Below are 19932 nucleotides of genomic sequence, written 5' to 3'. Positions count from 1 at the left end.
GTGGTTTTTAGAGGAGGAAAATCCGTAGGCATGCCACCCGTAGGCATTTCCTCCATAACACGCACAGACATTTCCCCTTACTTTTCAGGAGGAAAAAAGTGAGTGTTATGGTGCAAAAAATACGGTAAGTATTAAATATTCCTTTCTTTGTATTAGGCATCAGGCTGAAGCAGTGGTAGCTTAGAAACAAATGGTTCAATTAGTCTTAACCCTATTTGTTTGCACTCCAATAATAATTTAATTTGAAATGTTTATAAGCAAGAAGCAGGCCTTTGGCAACAAAACTTGTATATGGTATAAACTGCACCAATATTCTGTTAAAGCTGAATTCTAGAAATGTTGGTAGTCTAAATTTCAAAACTCTTGTAACAAATTTAATAGTTGTCAGTTGAGCACAAAGTCCTGAGGTAGAAAGCAATCTATAAAAGCACACAAGTAGGTAACACATTGGTTGGTTGATGCTGAGCTTATTTTAGTAATAAAGTTTATTTCCAAGAAAGTAACTCACAGGAAGGACACACAAAAATGCGGTTGTAAAAATGCAAAATGGAAACAGAATGGAGTGTGGTTGAACAAGTAGTTGAAGCAATTAATTGTGGGATTGCCTAGAACCATCAAACTTCCAAACCACTTTTTTCCCCCAAATCTGTCTTTATGTTTATGTTAATCACCAGCTAATGACAAAAGCATTTCTGCAGCAGGCTTATCCAACTGACCGTACAACATTCAGTCCAGCAAGCGTAAACTGTAGTTTATTGCTGGTGGTTTAAAAATAGTTAGCCTTAGGGCCATTGATTCTAAATAGGCTTCTCTTGGATTGCAGCTTCTTTGTTTACTAAAAATATACCTGGAATATTACTTAAATAAATACTACTAAGGTGACATTATTAGAAAGCAACTGGCAAGAGGCCTTGTAAGTGCTGAGTGACTGCAAGTGTCATTAACTCTGCCAACTTTCAATTTTTGGTTGACCTGCCCGGATTAGAAAGGGAATTAAATGCTTTGGTGGAGGAAGCCCTGGCAACTTCTGCTTCCCAGAGCTTTTTATCCTACACCACTTGAGTGATAATCTACAATTGAACATAATAGACTAGATCATTTGCCAAACTTACTCCTAGTGCAGTTTTCTCTTATCAATTCAAAGCAACTTTCACCTCATTGCTTTATTTTCTTCTTATTTGGAAACTGAGGATTTTAGGCATGATGGCTCAAGAGCATTTCCAAATTCAGTATTCTCCCATAATGGTATATCGGTGATAGAAAATTTAAGCATTCAATTCTTCCTATTACACACTGCATGGCCCGAGGAACCAGATATTGGCTCGTCCCACATTTCCAGCCCACTAAGTCTTCCAAAAGACTTCTCTTGCGGCTAACAAAAGTATACCAAACAGTTACTTTTCCACGTAACGGTCATATATAATTGGCTAGGGTGTATGACAATGATAATCATTTTTTAAACAAGGCTCTCTCTATATATCGTATAGCTTTTCATTCTTCTAACTATAAGCTTAAGCAGATCAAGTGTTACTATTTTAGACACTTTTCCAATCCAGGCATCCTAAGGAGGAACTGATTACGCTCAACAAATTTACTCTTACCTGAACTGGGCTTAAAAGGCAGCGTGGCATTGTGTTATAAATTAAACCTGTCAGCTTGCCTTGGTTTTCACTGGACCCTCATACCTTCTGTAAAGTCTTCACATAATTAACAAAAAGACAACATGACGATGCACTATTCATGAAAGACTAAATCTGTTACACATCACTGGCTGCTGAAATTACAGTAATCTCGAAGTGTTCTTTGTGCTAGATGCTCTTCATCTTAGCCATAAGTTCTTCTAGACTTTCTTCAGATTCTGGAACAGTTTCCCCAGTAACAGCGTTCTCTTCCTGGTGAGGGGAGAAGAGTAGTAAATGCCTTTACACCTTTTCACTATAGCCTCAAATCCAAAAGCCCCAACAAGCTTGGCGTGCTGAACACCACACACATTATAGTAAAATAGGCCGGATACAAACGTAATTCAATACTAACACCTGTCAGTCGCCCCACATCACCATCATGTCAGGGGACTCATTCTTCCTTCCTTGCATGGCAAGTACAGAAAATCCAAGCTTAGTCTCGCCAGGCTGAAAGTTACCAGTGATCAATGCTGACTTCAAACTCCACCTTCTGCAGCGGTTGGCTACGCTACTGAATCCCTATGGGGGAAACTCAGAAGTTCATCCCCGTGAGCTTTAGTTAAGGCCTATCAGGTGATAAAGCATCCTTCCACAAGCAGAAGGACACTTCAAGGCTGCAAACTGTGCACTGGCAACTGCATCTCTGCATGCCCTTTGCCTGATATCTGGAGGCCTCACAAGCCAGAGGTTCCCACCCCATTGTAAAGCAAAGGTTAGTGAAGCAGGTACGTGCCAAGTGAGCAGAGGCTCTCTCCGCCAAGGAAGCTACGACAGCCAAGCTTGGAAGATGCACACGTCAAAGTGTGCAGTGCTGCTGTGGCTATGACAGCAGTTGTGGGCTGTTAGGATCGTCCTACTTTCGTGTATGAACCTGGTAGAGACACATGCCTGACTGGCATGTCCTCTCCCTCCTGGTCGATCGTTCGGGAGCTTCAAAAGCTTTCTTCTGCCCAAACACCACAGCGACTGATGCCAAGAGGCATCAGCACACTTACGATTCTGCAGAGTATTTGCATTTCGCACAGCAGAACTCAGTAGCACTGCATTTTGGCTAATCTACTTTTATTTACATATAATACACTCAGAGCATTCTGACTTAGCTCCTTCCTCTTTCTCATCAGACAGCAAAGAGAAAAAAAACACAAAGGATAATAGTTCCACTTTCCGGAACACAGTAACACAAAACATCCTGTTTCCGTCACTTCCCACACTGTAGAATGAAAACATACACCGTCATGTGATATGACAACAATCCTATGACTGCAAATACGGAGCAGGAATCCTAACATCAACTTCATTGACGCACACGATGGAAGTGAAGACTGCAGAACAGCAGCACTGATTGCTCATTCCCACATGCAACTTGACAAGTTAAAGCCAATCCAATTAAATTGTTCTTGACGTTAGCTAAAAACAACTTACCACCTTGTTTGGTATTGTGTATGCCATTGTGATTCCTTCTGGAAGATCGAGAACTGGACCTGAAGCAGCTTTTAATTCTTCCTCTGAAACTTCCGATACCAACTCTATCCCTGAATAGCCCCAAACACATCAATGCAAGGAAAAGCGTTAGTGCAGATTAATGGTATACACAGTAATTGTCTGCAAATACAAAAAAGTTACAGACTGAACTTATGTTTCAGGGCAGATAAAGACATTACAGTGGTACGTCTGGTTACAAACGGGATCCACTCTGGAGGCCCGGCTGTATCCCAAAAACTTCGTAACTGGAGGCGCCCTTCTGCGTATGCATGGTGAAACCCAGAAGTATACACTTCCGGGTTTGCCGTGGCCATAACCCGAAGATTCTGTAACCTGGAGGTTAAGCAACACGAGGTACCACTACTTCTTACAGTCAAAAACCTCTTCAGGCAATTGAAAGGGCAGGGAGTAGGGCTGTTACCCTCTCCCAATGGATTTGGGAGCAGTGGTAATGTTTAGGGGTTTTTAAACCCTAATTAAGCATAACATGCCAAAGTGGGTTCATAATGTGGGATACCCTTTCATGACAATAATAGATCACAATAGCTTGTGCTGCTGTCACAACTATGTCCTCACTTACAGCTACCTGCTTTTTGGGGCAGGGGCTCAATTGAAATCATTCACAAGAGAGAAAGCTGCTTAGGCTGATGGGCATTTTACTAGTTCCAAGAGTTGTAAGCTAGCAATTTGTATTGTCTTAGTATCTTAACTCACCCCAATCATTCTCTTCATGAACTATTTCTTCTTCCTGTTCAATTACTTCTACTTTAGGATTTTCTGCTGCTTTTTTCTGGAAATACAAACACAGTCACAAGTGGTTTTTCTTCCCACTCTAAATAATGGGGAAAGTTAAATAATTATATGCTAAAGGCCCATTCAGAATGACCATACTAGGGTAAATAGCTCCAAAGAGTTCATGCCACATTTTCTAACTTCCGCTGAACAAGTTATCCACCCCTTTCAAGGAACTGGAAAAGGAGCCTGAACTCTTTTAGCTATTTATTTTACCTTGTACTCTTCCTGCTGGTGTCTACAGTTTCTGTCATCGCACTGTGGATTTGGCTTCATTGTCATGGAGGGGAAAAAATCCTGCATTGCGTTATAGCCAAGGTAAAAGCTCACCGTGCCAAAATTCAGTAAATATCTGGGGGGAAATGCAGGAAGGATAAAAGAAGAGAACAGTTTATTGTTTGGATGTGTCAGACGGAAGACACAGCGCTTTGGTTCATTATGGGTGATGTAATGGTTCTAGGGGTTGCTCGTGCGTAAATCGGCGCCACACCTGGCTGGGTTGCCTGAGTGAACCTTTTCTGTCTGGACAGCCACTCTCCCGTGGCTGTCTCAATCGCTGGCAGAATCCGTCAGTGGGCGTTTCTTGAACTTCTTCCAGCAAAGAAGTTCTTTGACACCTAGTCTCCGTGCGCGGAAGCCTTCTGCGCAGGGAAGGTGTGGGCAGCGGAGGACCCGTGCTCTCCCCGCTGGTCCCCGGCGAAGAGTCATGGAGCCACCTCGCCGATTCCCCCATCTGCCCCCCTTCTCCACTGGTGCTACACTGATTTCCTTCCCCAGAAGATGTGCTGCTTCTCTCCCTCCCGGGACGCTCTCCGGAATCCCTCTGGAGCCCTCCCTCTCCCCCTGGCTTCGATGGCAGTTCCCTGACAGGTGACACCCAATGATGCTTGCCTACTTGCGCAACAGAAATCTTGCACAACTTCAGCACTTGTGCACCCCGAAAATCTGCTCTGGAGGGTCCCTAACTATCTGCAGCAAATATAGGGGTGTGTGGAGGGAACAGATGGAGAATGCACAAGGACACAGCTGCTCACACTACTCTGGATCTCACCCAATATGCTTGATGTAATTCTTTTGCCATGAACCAATTCCCACTTAAACTTTTTTTAAAAAATTGAGGCATCTCAGTCACTTACTTCAGGACGTTTTGAACAAGAAGACCGGCGACCACTCCCATAGTGGTGGGAAGGCTGGCGGCACAAACTCCCTCCCGTTTGAGCGTTTTCTCATCTATATTTGCCGCTACAACAAGTGGAGGTGCACACTAGCCAAAAAGGGAAGAGGAGTTTGAGAATCATAAAAGGGGCATTTGAAAAAACCACAAACAGGAGAAGGATCCAACAAAAATGACTTTAGATTCCAACAACTTTCACTTCACCTTAGAAGGACAGCACAATGGAACTTAGAAAGCATAACATCACATACCGCAAAACAAGCCGATTCACCAGGGATGATGAGTTGGATATGGCCAGACACAGCGTTTTCGCTCACTCCAGATTCCATCCATATTTGTCCAAGCTCATTACAAGCCTTAAAAAAACATAAAACACGTACTATTTATACATGCATAAGTTGCACTTGCTGCAAAAATCTAAACTGCTTATGGATATAAGAAGAGTCCTGCTGAATCAAGCTAAAGGCTTATCTCAGGGGAGGGGAACTGTCTAGATCTTGAGCTCCCGCCCCCCCCCCCAACTGACCGGTGGCTACTTTGAAAGATGAGCCAGGACACCTTTGCTGTAAAATCACCTGCCCGTCACCATGACATCAGGTGACCCGAATTCAAAGGCAAGAATCGGTAGCACACTCCTGGTTTCCAGGCCTGAAAATGAACTCATTGTAGGGGAGTTGGTCATCTAAAGAATTTCAATTGAAAATAAGTTCTTAGGAAAGCAAAACTTCATTTGAGTTTTGTGACAGACTTCAGCAATCCCTCAAACTTCTCAAACCAGATCTGGAAAATGGATCCCATTCATGTCCATGGCACAGAAGTCTGTATTCACCCAAGGATGAAACTGAAGTCGCCAACGAAATGAAGTTCAATCTCTAGTATCACTGTTTTTGTGTATCCTGCTTTCATGTAACATACACATGCTCAAGGCACGATGATACTGCAAATGTACCAAGCACAGCTACTGTGGAACAGCCATATCTTTTCAGAAGTGGCTCGCTTGGGAACCCTCTGCCTCCCCCACTGAGATGGCACAGCAGCCATACCTGCTACAATGTACTGGGTACGAGATCCACAGCTTCTAGCAATAGGTGTGCAATGTGTACTTGGGTGAGAACAGGAGGCATGTGTGCGTTGCTCTTGCTGCACTTACCGTGTTAATTGCCATGCGTGCTTCAAAATTATCCACGCAGCTCAATACAAGATCAACAGGTTTCCCTTCTTCTAAACCTCCGTTGCTATAAATAAAAAGGGGAGAAAATGGAAATATTAAGGTTCCTTGCAAGAAGATCAAGGAAGCTGTTTTACCATGAAACTCTCCATTCGTTATTAGCATGGAATCCTCCTCTGCTCAAGGGTTGCATCTTCTCCTAGGAAATCTTACATGGCCCACATGCCAGCAATGGGCAGGGCCAGAACGACAAATGCCAATTTAACCTTTGTACAATAGGCTAAGGGGATTGGGCCGGATCCGGCCCTCGGGCCTTAGTTTGCCTACCCATGGGCTAGTTGCTTAGAGACCTCTCTATCCTCAATCCAAGCTAGGGAGAATCATTATAAGAGTTAAAGGATTATTTCCAGCCAGTTAAAAGCCCTCAAGGATGGGGTAAGGCTAGGCCAGGCCAGACAGCAATGTGGCCTGGGAGAAAGGGTGTGTGACCTAGAGAGTCCCAAGGCCAAACAGAGAAGCCTGGAGAGCTGCATTTGACCCTCCAGGCCTGAGGTTACCAACCCCCTGGTTTAGAGAAATGTGAATCAGTAGTGTTTCGTTACGACCACCACTACCAGCCCCCGAAAGATATGTTACCTGATCCTGTCCATAAAATGTTGAAAGTTGTCCACGGTTGTGATGTTGTAGTTATGTACTTCGAACTGCACATCAGGGTTGATGTTCCTTAAGGATAAAATAAACACTGCAGCTTTAATACGAACATCTCTGAAAGGAGCCCACACGTTTGTGTTGCAAATTCTAACATACTAAGGTTGCAATCCCATGCTCTTCCTTGGGAATAAATCCTACTGGACTCAGAAGAACTTCCTTCCGCATAAACGTACGCAGCATGATTTCTTTAAGATTAGTTTCTCATGAAACTTTTTTTAAAAAGTTGGAAGTTCTGCATGTCTGAAGTTGCATTCCATAACTGGATGGCACCTCCCACTTTCACATACCTCAAAGTGTGCTCTGCTGCTTGCACTTTACTCAGTCCAGCTTGGTGGGGTTGGAAAAAGAGCCTGTTCATATTGGCCAGCTCCACCTTATCATAATCAAACAGGAGCAGCTAAAAGAAAGATTACAGCGACACATGAAGGGCCTTTGGTCAGGTTCACGTTTAGGACAGGCAGGGTCACAGCCCTTGGGCTAACAAATACTATTCCTACGGATTCTAAAGTGGCAAACATATTTATTTCTAAAACACCTGAAATTCAGTTTTAAAAGACTGTGGTAGTTTAAGTAAAATGAGATTCAAAATTTAAATTAATCACAGACGCCCATCAGCTTTAAATAACAACTTTTTAAGGGTTACTTCCACAAGAAAGCTCCCATTTGTCTCTCATGTGCTTCTGTGGCTGAGATAAAAGAATCAGAGAACAACAGTACAGTGGTACCTCGGGTTAAGTACTTAATTCGTTCTGGAGGTCCGTTCTTAACCTGAAATTGTTCTTAACCTGAAGCACCACTTTAGCTAATGGGGCCTCCCGCCTGAGAACTAGTGCAGTGGTACCTCGGGTTAAGTACTTAATTTGTTCCGGAGGCCCGTTCTTAACCTGAAACTTAACCTGAAACTGCCAACCTGGCAGTTCGAAAGCATGTCAAACCACTCCGGCGGGAAGGTAAACGGCATTTCCGTGCACTGCTCTGGTTCGCCAGAAGCGGCTTAGTCATGCTGGCCACATGACCCAGAAGCTGTACGCCGGCTCCCTTGGCCAATAAAGCAAGAGGAGCGCCACAACCCCAGAGTCGGCCATGACTGGACCTAACGGTCAGGGGTCCCTTTACCTCTACCTCTGGTTACGTACTTAATTCGTTCCGGAGGTCTATTCTTAACCTGAAACTGTTCTTAACCTGAAGCACCACTTTAGCTAATGGGGCCTCCCGCTGCTGCCATGCCGCCGGAGCACAATTTCTGTTCTCATTCTGAAGCAAAGTTCTTAATCCGAGGTACTATTTATGGGTTAGCAGAGTCTGTAACCTGAAGTGTATGTAACCCGAGGTACCACTGTACTGGAGATTGGGGGTGGGGTGTGGGGTTGGATGTAGGAAATAAAGCTTCAACATTGATGTTTGCTCTTTGGCCATGGGCAAGTTATTTCCTCTCTTCCTAACCTACCCTACAGGACCGTTGTTAGAATTAAATGAGATAAATCCATGTATGTTGCTTCAACAATTTTAGAAAAATGAAGTACCAGTATAAGAACCAAAAAGGACATGCAAGGAGAACTGCGTGTCCTAAAATGCACAGTAAACATACTTCCAGGAGCCTCTGCCAGCTACAGCTTCTAAACCGTCACTAATCATCATGTAGGTGACCACCCTTTTACCCATTACAGAGGCCACAGTGAATACATTTAAGTTGACAAAGGGAAATTAATCTTTCACCAAAGCACCACTGATTTTACTCAGGACAGTGTTGTTATAAGGAAGAAACGTATTATTACCTTACCAATGCCACATCTTGTCAGCATCTCAGCAGTTACGCTGCCAACTCCACCAACACCCACCACCGCGACAGCAAAGGAGCGGATTTTCTGCAACAAGAAACCAACACTGGTAAGCATTTTGTGCCATGTGTTTACATCATTAATGCAAACTTCTATAAGAAACATTATCCCACCTCATAGTCTTTCACAATTCCCATTCTTTTCAGCGCCATCAGGCGACTAGAGAGAGGGAAGAAACAAAAACACTTTTGTCAAGTGGGCTTCATTCACATGGCACAGCTATTTCAAAATCAAAAGGAGATTAGCAAATTCCATGGTGCAAAACTGAAGTGCGCTGAAATCCCTGTTTGTCTTGGATATTTCAGCAGCTCCAGATCTCCCACAGTGATTAAATTAAGTATGGATTCATTTAAGACATCCTGGAACATAAACCAACAACCTCCAGGTTGGTGAAAAGGGCTAAACGGAAACACTTAGAAGGTGTGTATACAGCCTGATCATGCCACTAATTTCTGTGCTGCCACTAGGAATAGCCATTACTTGCCTCTTACTGTCCCATTACAGTAGCTGAAAATGCCATACCACTTCTTGACTGGCTGTTAAGGACTTCCATCTATCCACTGACACAGGGCTGCCATATTTCAAAAAGTTAAAAAACCAGGGCTGCCTCTGAAGAGTTCTGAAACTCCAGCTGGTGCAGAATTCAGCAACCAGGTTGCTCCCTGGGGCAGGCTGGTTTGAGCACACAACACTAACCCTGGCCCAACTGAACTGGCTACCCATGAGCTTCTGGGACCCAATTCAAAGAGCTGGCTTCAACCTATAAATTCTTAAATAGCTCAGGACTGTCGTACCTTAAGGACCACATCTCCCCATAGGAGCCAATGTGGACCCCGCAATCTTGAGGCCCTTGTTTTGTGTGCCTCCAGAGGTTAAGAATAGCTGGGCCAGAGTGCCGAACTAGGATCTGGGGGCCCAGGGTCTGCAAATCCCAACTCAGCCTTTGAAGCTGACTCGGAAACTACAACTAATCCAGAATGCGGCAGCTAGACTGGTGACTGGGAGTGACCGCTGAGACTATATAACACCGGTCCTGAAAGACCTACATTGGCTCCCAGTACATTTCTGAGCACAATTCAAAGTGTTGGTGCTGACCTTTCAAGCCCTAAATGGCCTCGGCCAGGTATACCAGAAGGAGCATCTCCACCGCCATCGTTCTGCCTGGACACTGAGGTCCAGCTCCGAGGGCTTTCTGGCAGTCCCCTCAATGCGAGAAGTGAGGTTACAGGGAACCAGGTAGAGGGCCTTCTCGGTTGTGGCGCCCACCCTGTGGAACGCCCTCCCATCAGATGTCAAGGAAATAAACAACTGACATTTAGAAGACATCTGTTTAAGGAAGTTTTTAATGTTTGATGTCTTATCGTGTTTTTAATTTTCTGTTGGGAGCTGCCTAGAGTGGCTGGGGAAACCCAGCCAGATGGGTGGGGAATAAATTATTATTATTTTACTTTGGAAAACTGTTAAAATGATATATAATGAAATTCAATCAAGGGGATTTGAGGAAGTCACTTAATAATGTTACCAAGATTTAAACTGGATGTATGTTTGTTTTATTATTATTTTTTGGAAAATTAATTTAAAAATTTGGAAAAAATAATGTTATTTTACATGAAGGTCACTGGGTGACCCTGGGCCAGGTAGCCTATAAGCTACCTCGTAGGGCTGTTGGGGAAGTGGTGGGAAAGGGAGGGAGGGAAAGGGCGGATCACAGAATGGTAGAGCTGCGAGGGGCCCCCGCCCCACAATGGTCATCTAGCCCAACCCCCCCTGCAATGTAATTCACGACCACTCTCCCCTGCCCCAAAGACCCGCTCACCTGTACGGGTTGGAGTCGGTCACCTCCGGGCTCATCTGCTCGATCCTCGCCCGCCGGCCTTGCCCGCCTCCTTCCCCCCGGCCCAGCTCTTCCTCCAGCTCCCGGACGCGGCGCCGCAGCTGCTCCACCAGCTTCTCCGAGGCGGCCATGGCGATCCCTCAGCGGAAAGCCCGCAGTACCGGCTGCTCAGCCCAACCCCGCGCCGCCGCCGCTGCTGCTGCTGCCAGAGACACGTCTCCCCAACCCGCGCTTCCGGGAGTCGCGGCAAAAGGCTTCCCCCCGCGCAACGCAGCGCCGGCGACCACAGTTCCGGCCTTCAGAGTTCTCTCTCCTTTCAGAAAGTTGCTGCGAGTTTCAGAGTCCGGGGGTGGCGGGCGAACCGTTGGGTGGGGAACCTGGTTGCCCCCCCTTGCAAGCAAAAGGGCGGCCGAGGAGGGGCGGGCGGGCAGGGGGGGAGCAACTGCCCCCCATAATAAAAAATAACTGAGGTTCTCTACCCCCCCACACACATAAAGCCTGCTCCCCCACCAAAACCAAAATCCTGTTTGCCCCCCCTTGCAAGCAAAAGGGCGGCCAAGGAGAGGTGGGCGGCCAGGGGGGAGCAACTGCCCCCACAATAAAAAAATAAAAACTTAACGGGTTCTTCCCCACACACCAAAACAAAAATCCCGGCTACGCCCATGAAAAGGGCACCATTTTGCTTTGCCCTCATCCCCCGGGTTTTGCATTGCCTTGCAAGTGGGTTTAAGGGTTGCAAGCTGAGCAGCCCCCCTTCCACGCAAGACTTGGGAGTGGACCCATTGAAGTCAGTGGACCTGCTCTCTAAGGCAGCGACTGGGTCTGGGCTACGACACCGCCACCCTTGAGGGGGGAAAGCCAAACGCCTTGGGCAGACCCGATGAAAGAATTATTTCAGTCAGAGTTCAGCTGGGTCTCCAGAAAAGAGCATGGTCTGAGCCGCAGGGGCAGCAGCCCAAACAGCTCTTTCTGCTCTGGGTGAGGAGGAGGAGCGTCTTTGCAAACGCTTTGGAGTAACTTCAGAGGCAGCCCTATAGTTTGGAGGTATGTCGCCTTTGGAGGAGCGGCTGCGGCAACCTTTGCGCTGCAATTGTTATTTCACCCCACCGCCCTCTTTGCTCTCGCCTCCAGTGTAGCAACAAGTCAGCGAGCCGGTTCGAGGCCGCGACTCCGCAGTTGGAGAGGAGCCTCTGCAAAATGGCAAGTGAGCCCGATACCACCGAAGTGAGGAAGCCGCACAGATTTGACCAGGGAGCCTTGGAGAGATACCTGTGCCGGCACTTGCCGGGCTTCCCGCAGCACCCACCCGAAGCGCTGAGGGTCAGGCAGTACAGGTAAGGATGGCAGCTTCGCGGAGCAATGGTGCTCGGAAATCAGGGCACTGAATTCAACGAGATTCCTGCATCGCAGGGGGTTGGGCTAGATGACCCTCGGGGTCCCTTCCAAGTCTACAATTCTATGATCCACCCCCCACCCCGGCACAAGAATCGTGGGAACCGTAGTTATGGGCAGGACTTTTTCTCAGCCAGAACTCTCCTCAACTCCGGATCCCTCTCAGGTGGGCGCCATTGCCATTAAAAGAGAATAAGGAAGGTGTTTACGCTGAGTTCTCAAATTTCATTCGTGCCCTGTGCAATGCTAAAATTTGGCACCCTGGGCCTATTGCGCTCCATTCTAAAGCGTAATTGCTGCGTCCCCGGGGACAGCCCCCAAGACTCTGCAGTGCACCCACTGACCAAACCGGTTGCCGTCCCCTAAACCCACCTCTGCCCCTAGGATTCCTTGGGAAATAAATTGTGCTTTTAAGTTCACGTGTGTTCGCAGCCTTTGGTAAACGCTGATAGCGCTGCAGCCTTAGGACTCTTAAATCAGTGTGTGGAGAGAGATGGAAAGGAGTGCATTAAGCTGCAAACATTTCACTGAAATCTGATAGGATAAGATTGGTTTCATTTCTTCTGCACATTCTTCCTTATCGCCTGAGGTACCCTTTACAGTGGTGTGGTACCTCGGGTTACATACGCTAAAGGTTACAGACTGTGCTAACCCAGAAATATTACCTAAGGTTAAGAACTTTGAGAACAGAAATCGCGCGGCGGCGGTAGCGGGAGGCCCCGTTAGCTAAAGTGGTGCTTCAGGTTAAGAACAGTTTCAGGTTAAGAACGGACCTCCAGAACGAATTAAGTACGTAACCAGAGGTACCACTGTATTTTTAGAAGTGTGAATTAACGATGCTTGAATAAGTTAGGACCTCTCCAGTAGCTGAACAATAACCCCCAGATCCCCCAGCTTCTATCCTTTGTAGAACCTGAGATATGAAGCAAAACGTAAAGGCACATTTTTTGTCAGAAATAAGTCTGCTTTTGCCTTTTCAGTGTTTTACTCCCTTCCCCACCTCCACCCATGTTATCTATTTTTATGGACATATTCCAATATGTTAAAGGAGACAAATCTTCCCTTTCTAGTTATACACAGAACATATATCCATGATTCTTTCCCCCCCATGTACCCCTCCAATTCCTCTCTCCCCAGGTTGCTGACAAGTTCTGTGACTTTAAACCAGACACTCTAGGCAGTTTTTGGACTCCCAACTCCCATTAGCCCCAGCAAACACTGACAACATCTAAAGGTTTTCTCACGCATGCTTTCAACCAGCCCAGTGCTGCTCTTTGAACCTACGAAAACTCAGTGGTTCAAAGAGCAGCACAGGGCTGTTTGAAAGGCTTTTTTGAGGCCAGAAAAGTGTTATTCGGCTTCTCAGAGTGGTGAGAACACTTGCTTATCCAGGTATTATTTCATTTGGAAAGAGAGCATTTGAAAAATATTGGCATTTTGTAATATTTGCACTCATTTACAAATGTACAGGCTGTTTAGAGGTGGAGAGCTTCTAAACCAGGCATGGCCATACTTGGCCCTCCAGCTGTTTTGGGACTATAACTCCCATCATCCCTAGCTAACACGACTAATGGTCAGGGATGGTGGGAAATGTAGTCCCAAAACAGCTGGAGGTCCAAGTTTGGCCATGCCTGCTCTAAACAGTCCACCAGATAGCCAGTCTATCTGCTCTCAAATCAAATCTCTAGGAAGAAAGCCAGCAGTCTGAGAACCCATATATGTATCTTTCTGGATCTCACTCACTTCAGTTTGTCCTTTGTTTTCCCCACAGCTACACAGATTACAATAGTTTTAGCTAATGGCGGAGGAGACAGTAATGCCTTTCCCCCCCAAAATGGCTCTCCAACTGTTTCCTCATTGTGGGCCATTTACCTGTAGTTCACCTAACAAAGGTGAGACGTGGCAACTTTGCCAAGGTGGTCTCTCCTGTTGGAATGCCCAGTTTTACAACAATCCTAGCCCATTTATGGTTGTAGCTCCTCATACTGACCTGTCTATCCTGGTTGTGTTTGAGCAGTCCCCAAAGGGAGGAACAAAGGACGCAAACAGGCAAGAGACAGACTCTGTTGTTATCTTGGACCGTTGCAACTAATTAACTAGCTTTGAAACTGTGTTCCAGAAACCCATATCCTACCAGCAATATACCTGTTGTTTGTAAGGACCAGATAGCTTTTTTTTAGTGAGTTATAGAGTCTAATTATTGCCCTCTGAACTCATAGAGCACACTGCATTCTGCTTTTGTGCTGTTTTTCCCCTCAGCACCAAATCTGGGGTTGTTATGGCTTCAGAGAGAAAACTTGCCACGTAATGAGCCGATGTGCTATGCCTGCTCTGAACGTCGACTCCAGATTTAGTATTTATATTTATTTATTTAGATTAGATTTGTGAATCACTTCCCATAAAGTATCTTGAAGCAATATCGGGGTAAAAGCATCAACAATAAAAATTGTGTTTCTTACAAAATAAAAATAAAATAAAAGCAATTTCAGATGTAAAAAACCCGTTTCGAATCCACTGGTATGCTTCTGCTGAAAAGGCTTGCCCCAAAATATGTTGCTTTGATCATCAAAGCAATTTGCTTGTGCAAGTGTTTCATGAGAAAATTTCACAGGTGTGGTTGTTCTTCCATGCACCCAGACTTTTAACTAGTTAAACCAAAGTTATTAGATTTGGTAAGGGTCTTCCAGATGTCACTGAACCAACAAGCACAAAACAACCCCTCGGCAGTGCCACTAATCCAACTCAATGGTGTAACTTTTGAAAATGTTGATCACTTCTCCTGCCTGGGCAGTTATCTTTCCACAATGGCTGACATTGATGCCGAAATCCAGCATCACCTGAACTCTGCAAGCATGGCTTTCTCTCAGTTGAATTGCAGAGTGTTTGAGGACCGGGTCATTTGCAGGGAAACCAAAATGCTTGTTTGCAAAGCTATTGTACTACCAACTTTACTGTACACTTGTGAAACATTGACCACTTATAAACACCATCTCCAACTCCTTGAAAGATTCCATCAACGGTGTCTCTGAAAGATGTTCCATATCACTTGGGAAGACAGGTGAACTAATGCCAGTGTACTGGAAGAAGCAAAGATCACCAGTGTCAAAGCAATGATTCTTCAACATCACCTTTGTTGGATGGGTCATGTAGTTCAGATGCCTGATTATCGTCTTCCAAAGCAACTACTCTATTCTGAACTTAAAAATGGAAAGCGTAATGCTGGTGGCCAACAAAAGAGGTTTAAAGACTCTCTCAAGGCAAATCTAAAAAAAATGGAGTATAAACACTGACAACTGGGAAACACTGGCCTGCGAGTGCTCCAGTTGGAGAACAGCCTTTACCAAAGGTGTCATGGGCTTTGAAAACACTCGAACTCAGGGCGCAAGGGATAAATGTGCTAGGAGGAAGGCATGCTTGGCAAATCCACAACATGATCAACTCCCGCCCAGAAACCAATGTCCCTACTGTGGAAGGACGTGTGGATTCAGAATTTGCCTCCACAGTCACTTGTGGACTCACTGTTGAAACTGTGTTTATGGAAGACAATCATGGTCGGCTACGAGTGATCACCAAAGAATAAGAATAAGACTGGACCACAACTCCTATCATCCCTGGCCATTGGCCATGCAGGCTACAGCTGATGGTGTATGGAGTCCAGCCACATCAAAGGGCCACAGGTTCCCTATCCCTTTTTAATCCCTGATTTGGTTTCTGTTGCCTTTCATTTCATTTCACTTTTAATTTGTATACTGCCTTGCTGTATTACTATACACAAGGCAGTTTATAGGCTGAAGAAACAACAAAACAGACGGCAAAGATCACACAAGTATTAACAAATCTGATCCGATACAAAAAAGTCACAATAACTTTTAAATAAGCAGCTTATATCCAATAAAGCAATATTCAATAATCCATTGGAATATTATAGTAAACAGTAAAATTAAATATCAGCAAATAATAATGAAACGGTTTGCACTTAGCAATTACAATAAAGAATTAATAAACTAGAATCAATAAAAAATATCGGCAAGTCACAATGCATGAAATACCGCAAAACATACAAAACCATGTAGAAGGATCGAACTGAGAAACAAGGACACACAGCTTATAATTTTATTTTATTTTTTAATATCCCTGAACTCCTATTCTCTCTTCCCAGCTGCTTCTCAAAGTGCTGGTCTGGGGGAAAGTCCCAGGGCTGGAGGGTGGGGCAAAGCAGGTGGAAAAAGCCATTGCTTGATGAACAACAGTCTCTCTCTCACCCCTCACAGTTCTTCCTCTGGAGCAGCTCTCTTAGGAAGCCTCCTAGGGCTGGAAGGTAGGCCAAGATAGGTGGGAAAAGCCATTGCCTGATGGGCAGCAGAAAGCCTCTTATTCATCACTACATTTCCATGGCCCAAAGAGCTCAACGTGCTGAATTTTTGTTTGCTGCCCTAGGAATCTCCTTCATTCATACCTCGGTAGAGTGCGAGACTTTTAATCTCAGGGTTGAGCAAAATACTCCTGTGTCACAAGGAGTTGGCCTGGATTGCTCTTGTGGTCCTTTCCAACTCCACCATTCTATGATTCTATAACCAGCATGTGTTGGGGTGTACTTACGCTTACCTTCTTAAAATGTTGTAACTCACCTGGTGAGCTTTTGTGTGTGTAAAAAGTGACTAACAAGTTTTAAAATTAATAATAATAATAATAATAATGCATATCTTTGCTCACATAGCTCAGGGCAGTCAAACCCAACTTTTTACTTGGAAAAAGGCCTCAAGACCTACGTACTGAGGAAGAAACCTCATGGCTCACTCCTACCACAAGCTCATAAGGTAAATTTGCTGTTGTAAAGCAATCCATTCATGAAATATCTTTGGCTTTCGTTTGAAAACATTGATTTGGTTAGCAACAGGGTGGAGAAGGAGAATGGCTCCTTCAGTTGACCGTAAGGACTAGGCTCGCAGGTATAAAAAGCAGAACTGCTACCGTCCAGGATTGCCCCTGATCTTGTGTTCCATTTTCTGATAGATTTGTGTCGAGGATTTGTCAGTGGTTGGCGTTAACATTTGTTACTAGCAATGTGATGTGGTTGTGTTATGGGATGGAGTTGGTGCAATGTGTTATGGCTTGGGGCTTGGTGGTTTCAGAGTTTTAAAGACCCCCTCCTGTGACGAGGTGTATGGCTGAAACCACATGCGTGTCCACCACATGCATGAACTCAACGTGAAGCTCTGAGAGGGTTGGCACCCTTTGCGTGGAGCCATTACATGCACCTGTTAAAAAGAAAATGTGATACTGTGTATACCTTTAACCCTCATGCCCAGTAACGAACTTGTCACATCAGGAAGTAGGGCAAAAAATGGTTTATTACGCGGAAATGAAAAGAGACAGAGCATATGGATGTTTCGCATATGCGAGCAGCAAACACTCATTAGACACATACACACCTTAATTCTAAGGAATTAATAGAGTCCCTAACTACCCCTAAAGAGTGAGTGCCGCAGGCTCACATTAAAAAGAAAGAACTAGAAGAGAGGGAGGGGTGTACACCTGTTCTAGAAGCACACAGAACACAAAGTCGGGGAATTAAGCTTCCCCTTTAAAAGCCTAGGTCCACAAGCCAACATCCTCTCTCACCTGTGCCTTTGGTTGTCTAGCAAAGGATAGGATTGATCCTTAAGAAATAAAAGAGTGTGTGTGGGGGGGGGGGGTCCTGTTTGAGCTGTGAGACAATGAACCATTCAAAATCTGGGGTTTGGGTATAGCCTGAATCTAACAAAACTTGGTAGAGAAAGGGGCTTCCTGAATGACTGAGGACTGAAACGCCCACATCCTTTGAACTGTTGTTTACTCCTGGGATAGCTTCAATGTAAGGAGGGCACAGCCTTAATTTTGAGGAGACCACGCATTTATCTATACGTTTACCTTGAAAGAGATCCCATTGTCTCTGTAAAGTCTGGCTCCTGCTTACAGGAGGGCGGTGGCCAAATTTTGCTGAAACAAAGGTTAGTACGTTGGTACTTTCTGCAACTATTGTGGTCCAGATGGTAGATATTCATTCCAGGTCACATCTAGGATAGTAGGCTGTATGTCAGTCACATGCATATTTTATATTAAACCTATGTCAGCTGAACTGATCCATAGAAATAAACCATGTGAAATGGCTAGATTAGCACCTGCTTGCAGGTAAGAGCCTGCGCTTGTGTTCAGCTCTTGAGCCACAGAAAGGAAAGGAATATAGGGGTGTTATTCTGGTTATTCTGGTTAGTGTGTTTGGTTTTTATTAGCTGTTACATGTGTGAGACTGATGTAAAGCTGTGTAATCAAAAAAGAAATAAAACCCTGGTAAGGTTGCGTATTTGGTGTGAGTGGCTAATGAAAGTGATAAATTGCGAGAACTGTTGTGTGGGTGGAATGTCTATGTGGGCTTGTTTAACAAATGATACGGTTCTTCGTTTTAGACTTTTGTATTGGCGTGGTTATTGTTACGTGTATGGTTATTGTCCTGTGTCGTACATCTGTGCATGTGGACTTTTCTTCTTCTAAAGTTATCGAGATTGTGTTTACTGTATATTTACGTATTTGGATTTTTTTTTAAAAAAAGTAAATTGCTTCAATATTGTTAATAATCTATAAATTACTTAAATGGGCAATCAGATAGCACTTGCATACATTTGAGTAAGTGGTAACGATTGTGATTCATTTCTAATGGCTTCATTGCACCTTTAAGGATTTGTGAATGCTGGATAATAGGCCGGGGTATTTGAAGTAAGCTCCACTGAGCTCAGCTGAACTTGCACTCAGGAAATTTGGTACAGGGTTGTAAACTTAAAATTGCAGTCTTATGCATGTTTGCTGGGAGTCTGCTCCATTGAACTTAGCTGGGCTTACCATTGAATAAACTTCTATGGGATTGTGCTGTAAATCTTTCTGAAACGCGTAAGAATTGCCCAATTCTTAAGTTCTACTGATCTGAATAGGGCAAGCGCATCCATTTCTGTGGATCACAGCTTTTGTCACTTAAGCTCCTATCACTCACATTATTGTATATCCTACCATAATCCTGTTTAGGTCGACAGAGAATATCAGGTTCAGAAAGCCTTGTTTGCTGTTGGATTTCCAGTTCCTGAGCCTCTCTTATACTGTAGCGATGCTTCTGTGATTGGAACGGAGTTTTATGTGATGCAACATGTACAGGTTGGTGCTTTGATTGCAACAGCATTTATTGCACATACTTCACCTGCTCCATGGGCAAATTTAGCCCAGAATGCTTAAAAACATAAGAATGTTCCCACTGAACCAGATCAAAGGCCTATGAAGTCTAACGTCTTGTTATTACAGTGACCGAGAAGCCCTCCAGCAGGGCATGAGCACAGTAGCCTCTACATAAAGCACTGGTCCCCTCCCACCCTTGTTCCTGAAATAAATCTTTATTCCTCCTCCTTGCTTCTGGTGTAGGTCTTCACTTCCCCCGTGTTGGTGCTGACCTTTAAAGCCCTAAACGGCCTTGGTCCAGTATACCTGAAGGAGTGTCTCCACCTCCATAGTTCTGCCCAGACACTGAGGTCCAGCGCCGAGGCCCTTCTGGCGGTTCCCTCGCTGTGAGAAGCCAAGTTACAGGGAACCAGGCAGAGGGCCTTCTTGGTAGTGGCACCGGCCCTGTGGAACGCCCTCCCATTAGATGTCAAAGAGAAAAACAGCTACCAGACTTTTAGAAGACATCTGAAGGCAGCCCTGTTTAGGGAAGCTTTTCATGTCTAATAGGTTATTGTATTTTAATATTGTGTTGGAAGCCGCCCAGAGTGGCTGGGGAAACCCAGCCGGATGGGCAGGGTTTAAATAATAAATTATTACCCCTTCTTCCCTTGGTTGGT

At 44.9% G+C, this 19932-nt stretch overlaps 2 protein-coding genes across 3 annotated transcripts in view; one reads left to right on the top strand and one right to left on the bottom strand.

Annotated features, from left to right (window-relative positions):
- Positions 1 to 451: 451 nt before the first annotated feature.
- On the bottom strand, positions 452 to 10940 carry UBA5 (ubiquitin like modifier activating enzyme 5). 2 transcript variants are annotated; one of them, XM_083468425.1, is made up of 12 exons: positions 10664 to 10940; positions 8961 to 9006; positions 8785 to 8874; positions 7297 to 7406; positions 6935 to 7021; positions 6281 to 6365; positions 5382 to 5486; positions 5093 to 5220; positions 4173 to 4308; positions 3879 to 3954; positions 3108 to 3214; positions 452 to 1892 (listed from the first exon to the last, which is right to left on the bottom strand). In XM_083468425.1, the coding sequence occupies exons 1-12, from the start codon at positions 10810 to 10812 to the stop codon at positions 1809 to 1811; spliced, it is 1203 nt and encodes a 400-aa protein (XP_083324551.1). In that variant the 5' UTR covers positions 10813 to 10940; the 3' UTR covers positions 452 to 1808. The 2 variants fall into 2 exon arrangements, with proteins under 2 accessions (XP_083324551.1, XP_083324550.1); XM_083468424.1 differs by having other exon boundaries at positions 3105 to 3214; positions 10664 to 10883.
- Positions 10941 to 11878: 938 nt separating this feature from the next.
- The window catches only part of ACAD11 (acyl-CoA dehydrogenase family member 11), a gene marked incomplete at its 5' end in the record, with an annotated part of 38658 nt that continues 30604 nt past the window's right edge, over positions 11879 to 19932 (top strand). Inside the window, 3 exons of the mRNA XM_083468132.1 lie at positions 11879 to 12015; positions 16791 to 16890; positions 19130 to 19255. Of these exons, the coding sequence (XP_083324258.1) occupies positions 11879 to 12015; positions 16791 to 16890; positions 19130 to 19255 (363 nt within the window). The remainder of the gene's footprint in view (positions 12016 to 16790; positions 16891 to 19129; positions 19256 to 19932) is intronic.

Source organism: Podarcis liolepis, assembly GCF_965112155.1.
Source record: "Podarcis liolepis genome assembly, chromosome: 12".
In the NCBI taxonomy this organism is placed as follows: Eukaryota; Metazoa; Chordata; class Lepidosauria; order Squamata; family Lacertidae; genus Podarcis; species Podarcis liolepis.
The sequence above is the reverse complement of the archived record's forward strand: the minus strand, read 5'-3'. Positions and strand labels throughout refer to the sequence as shown.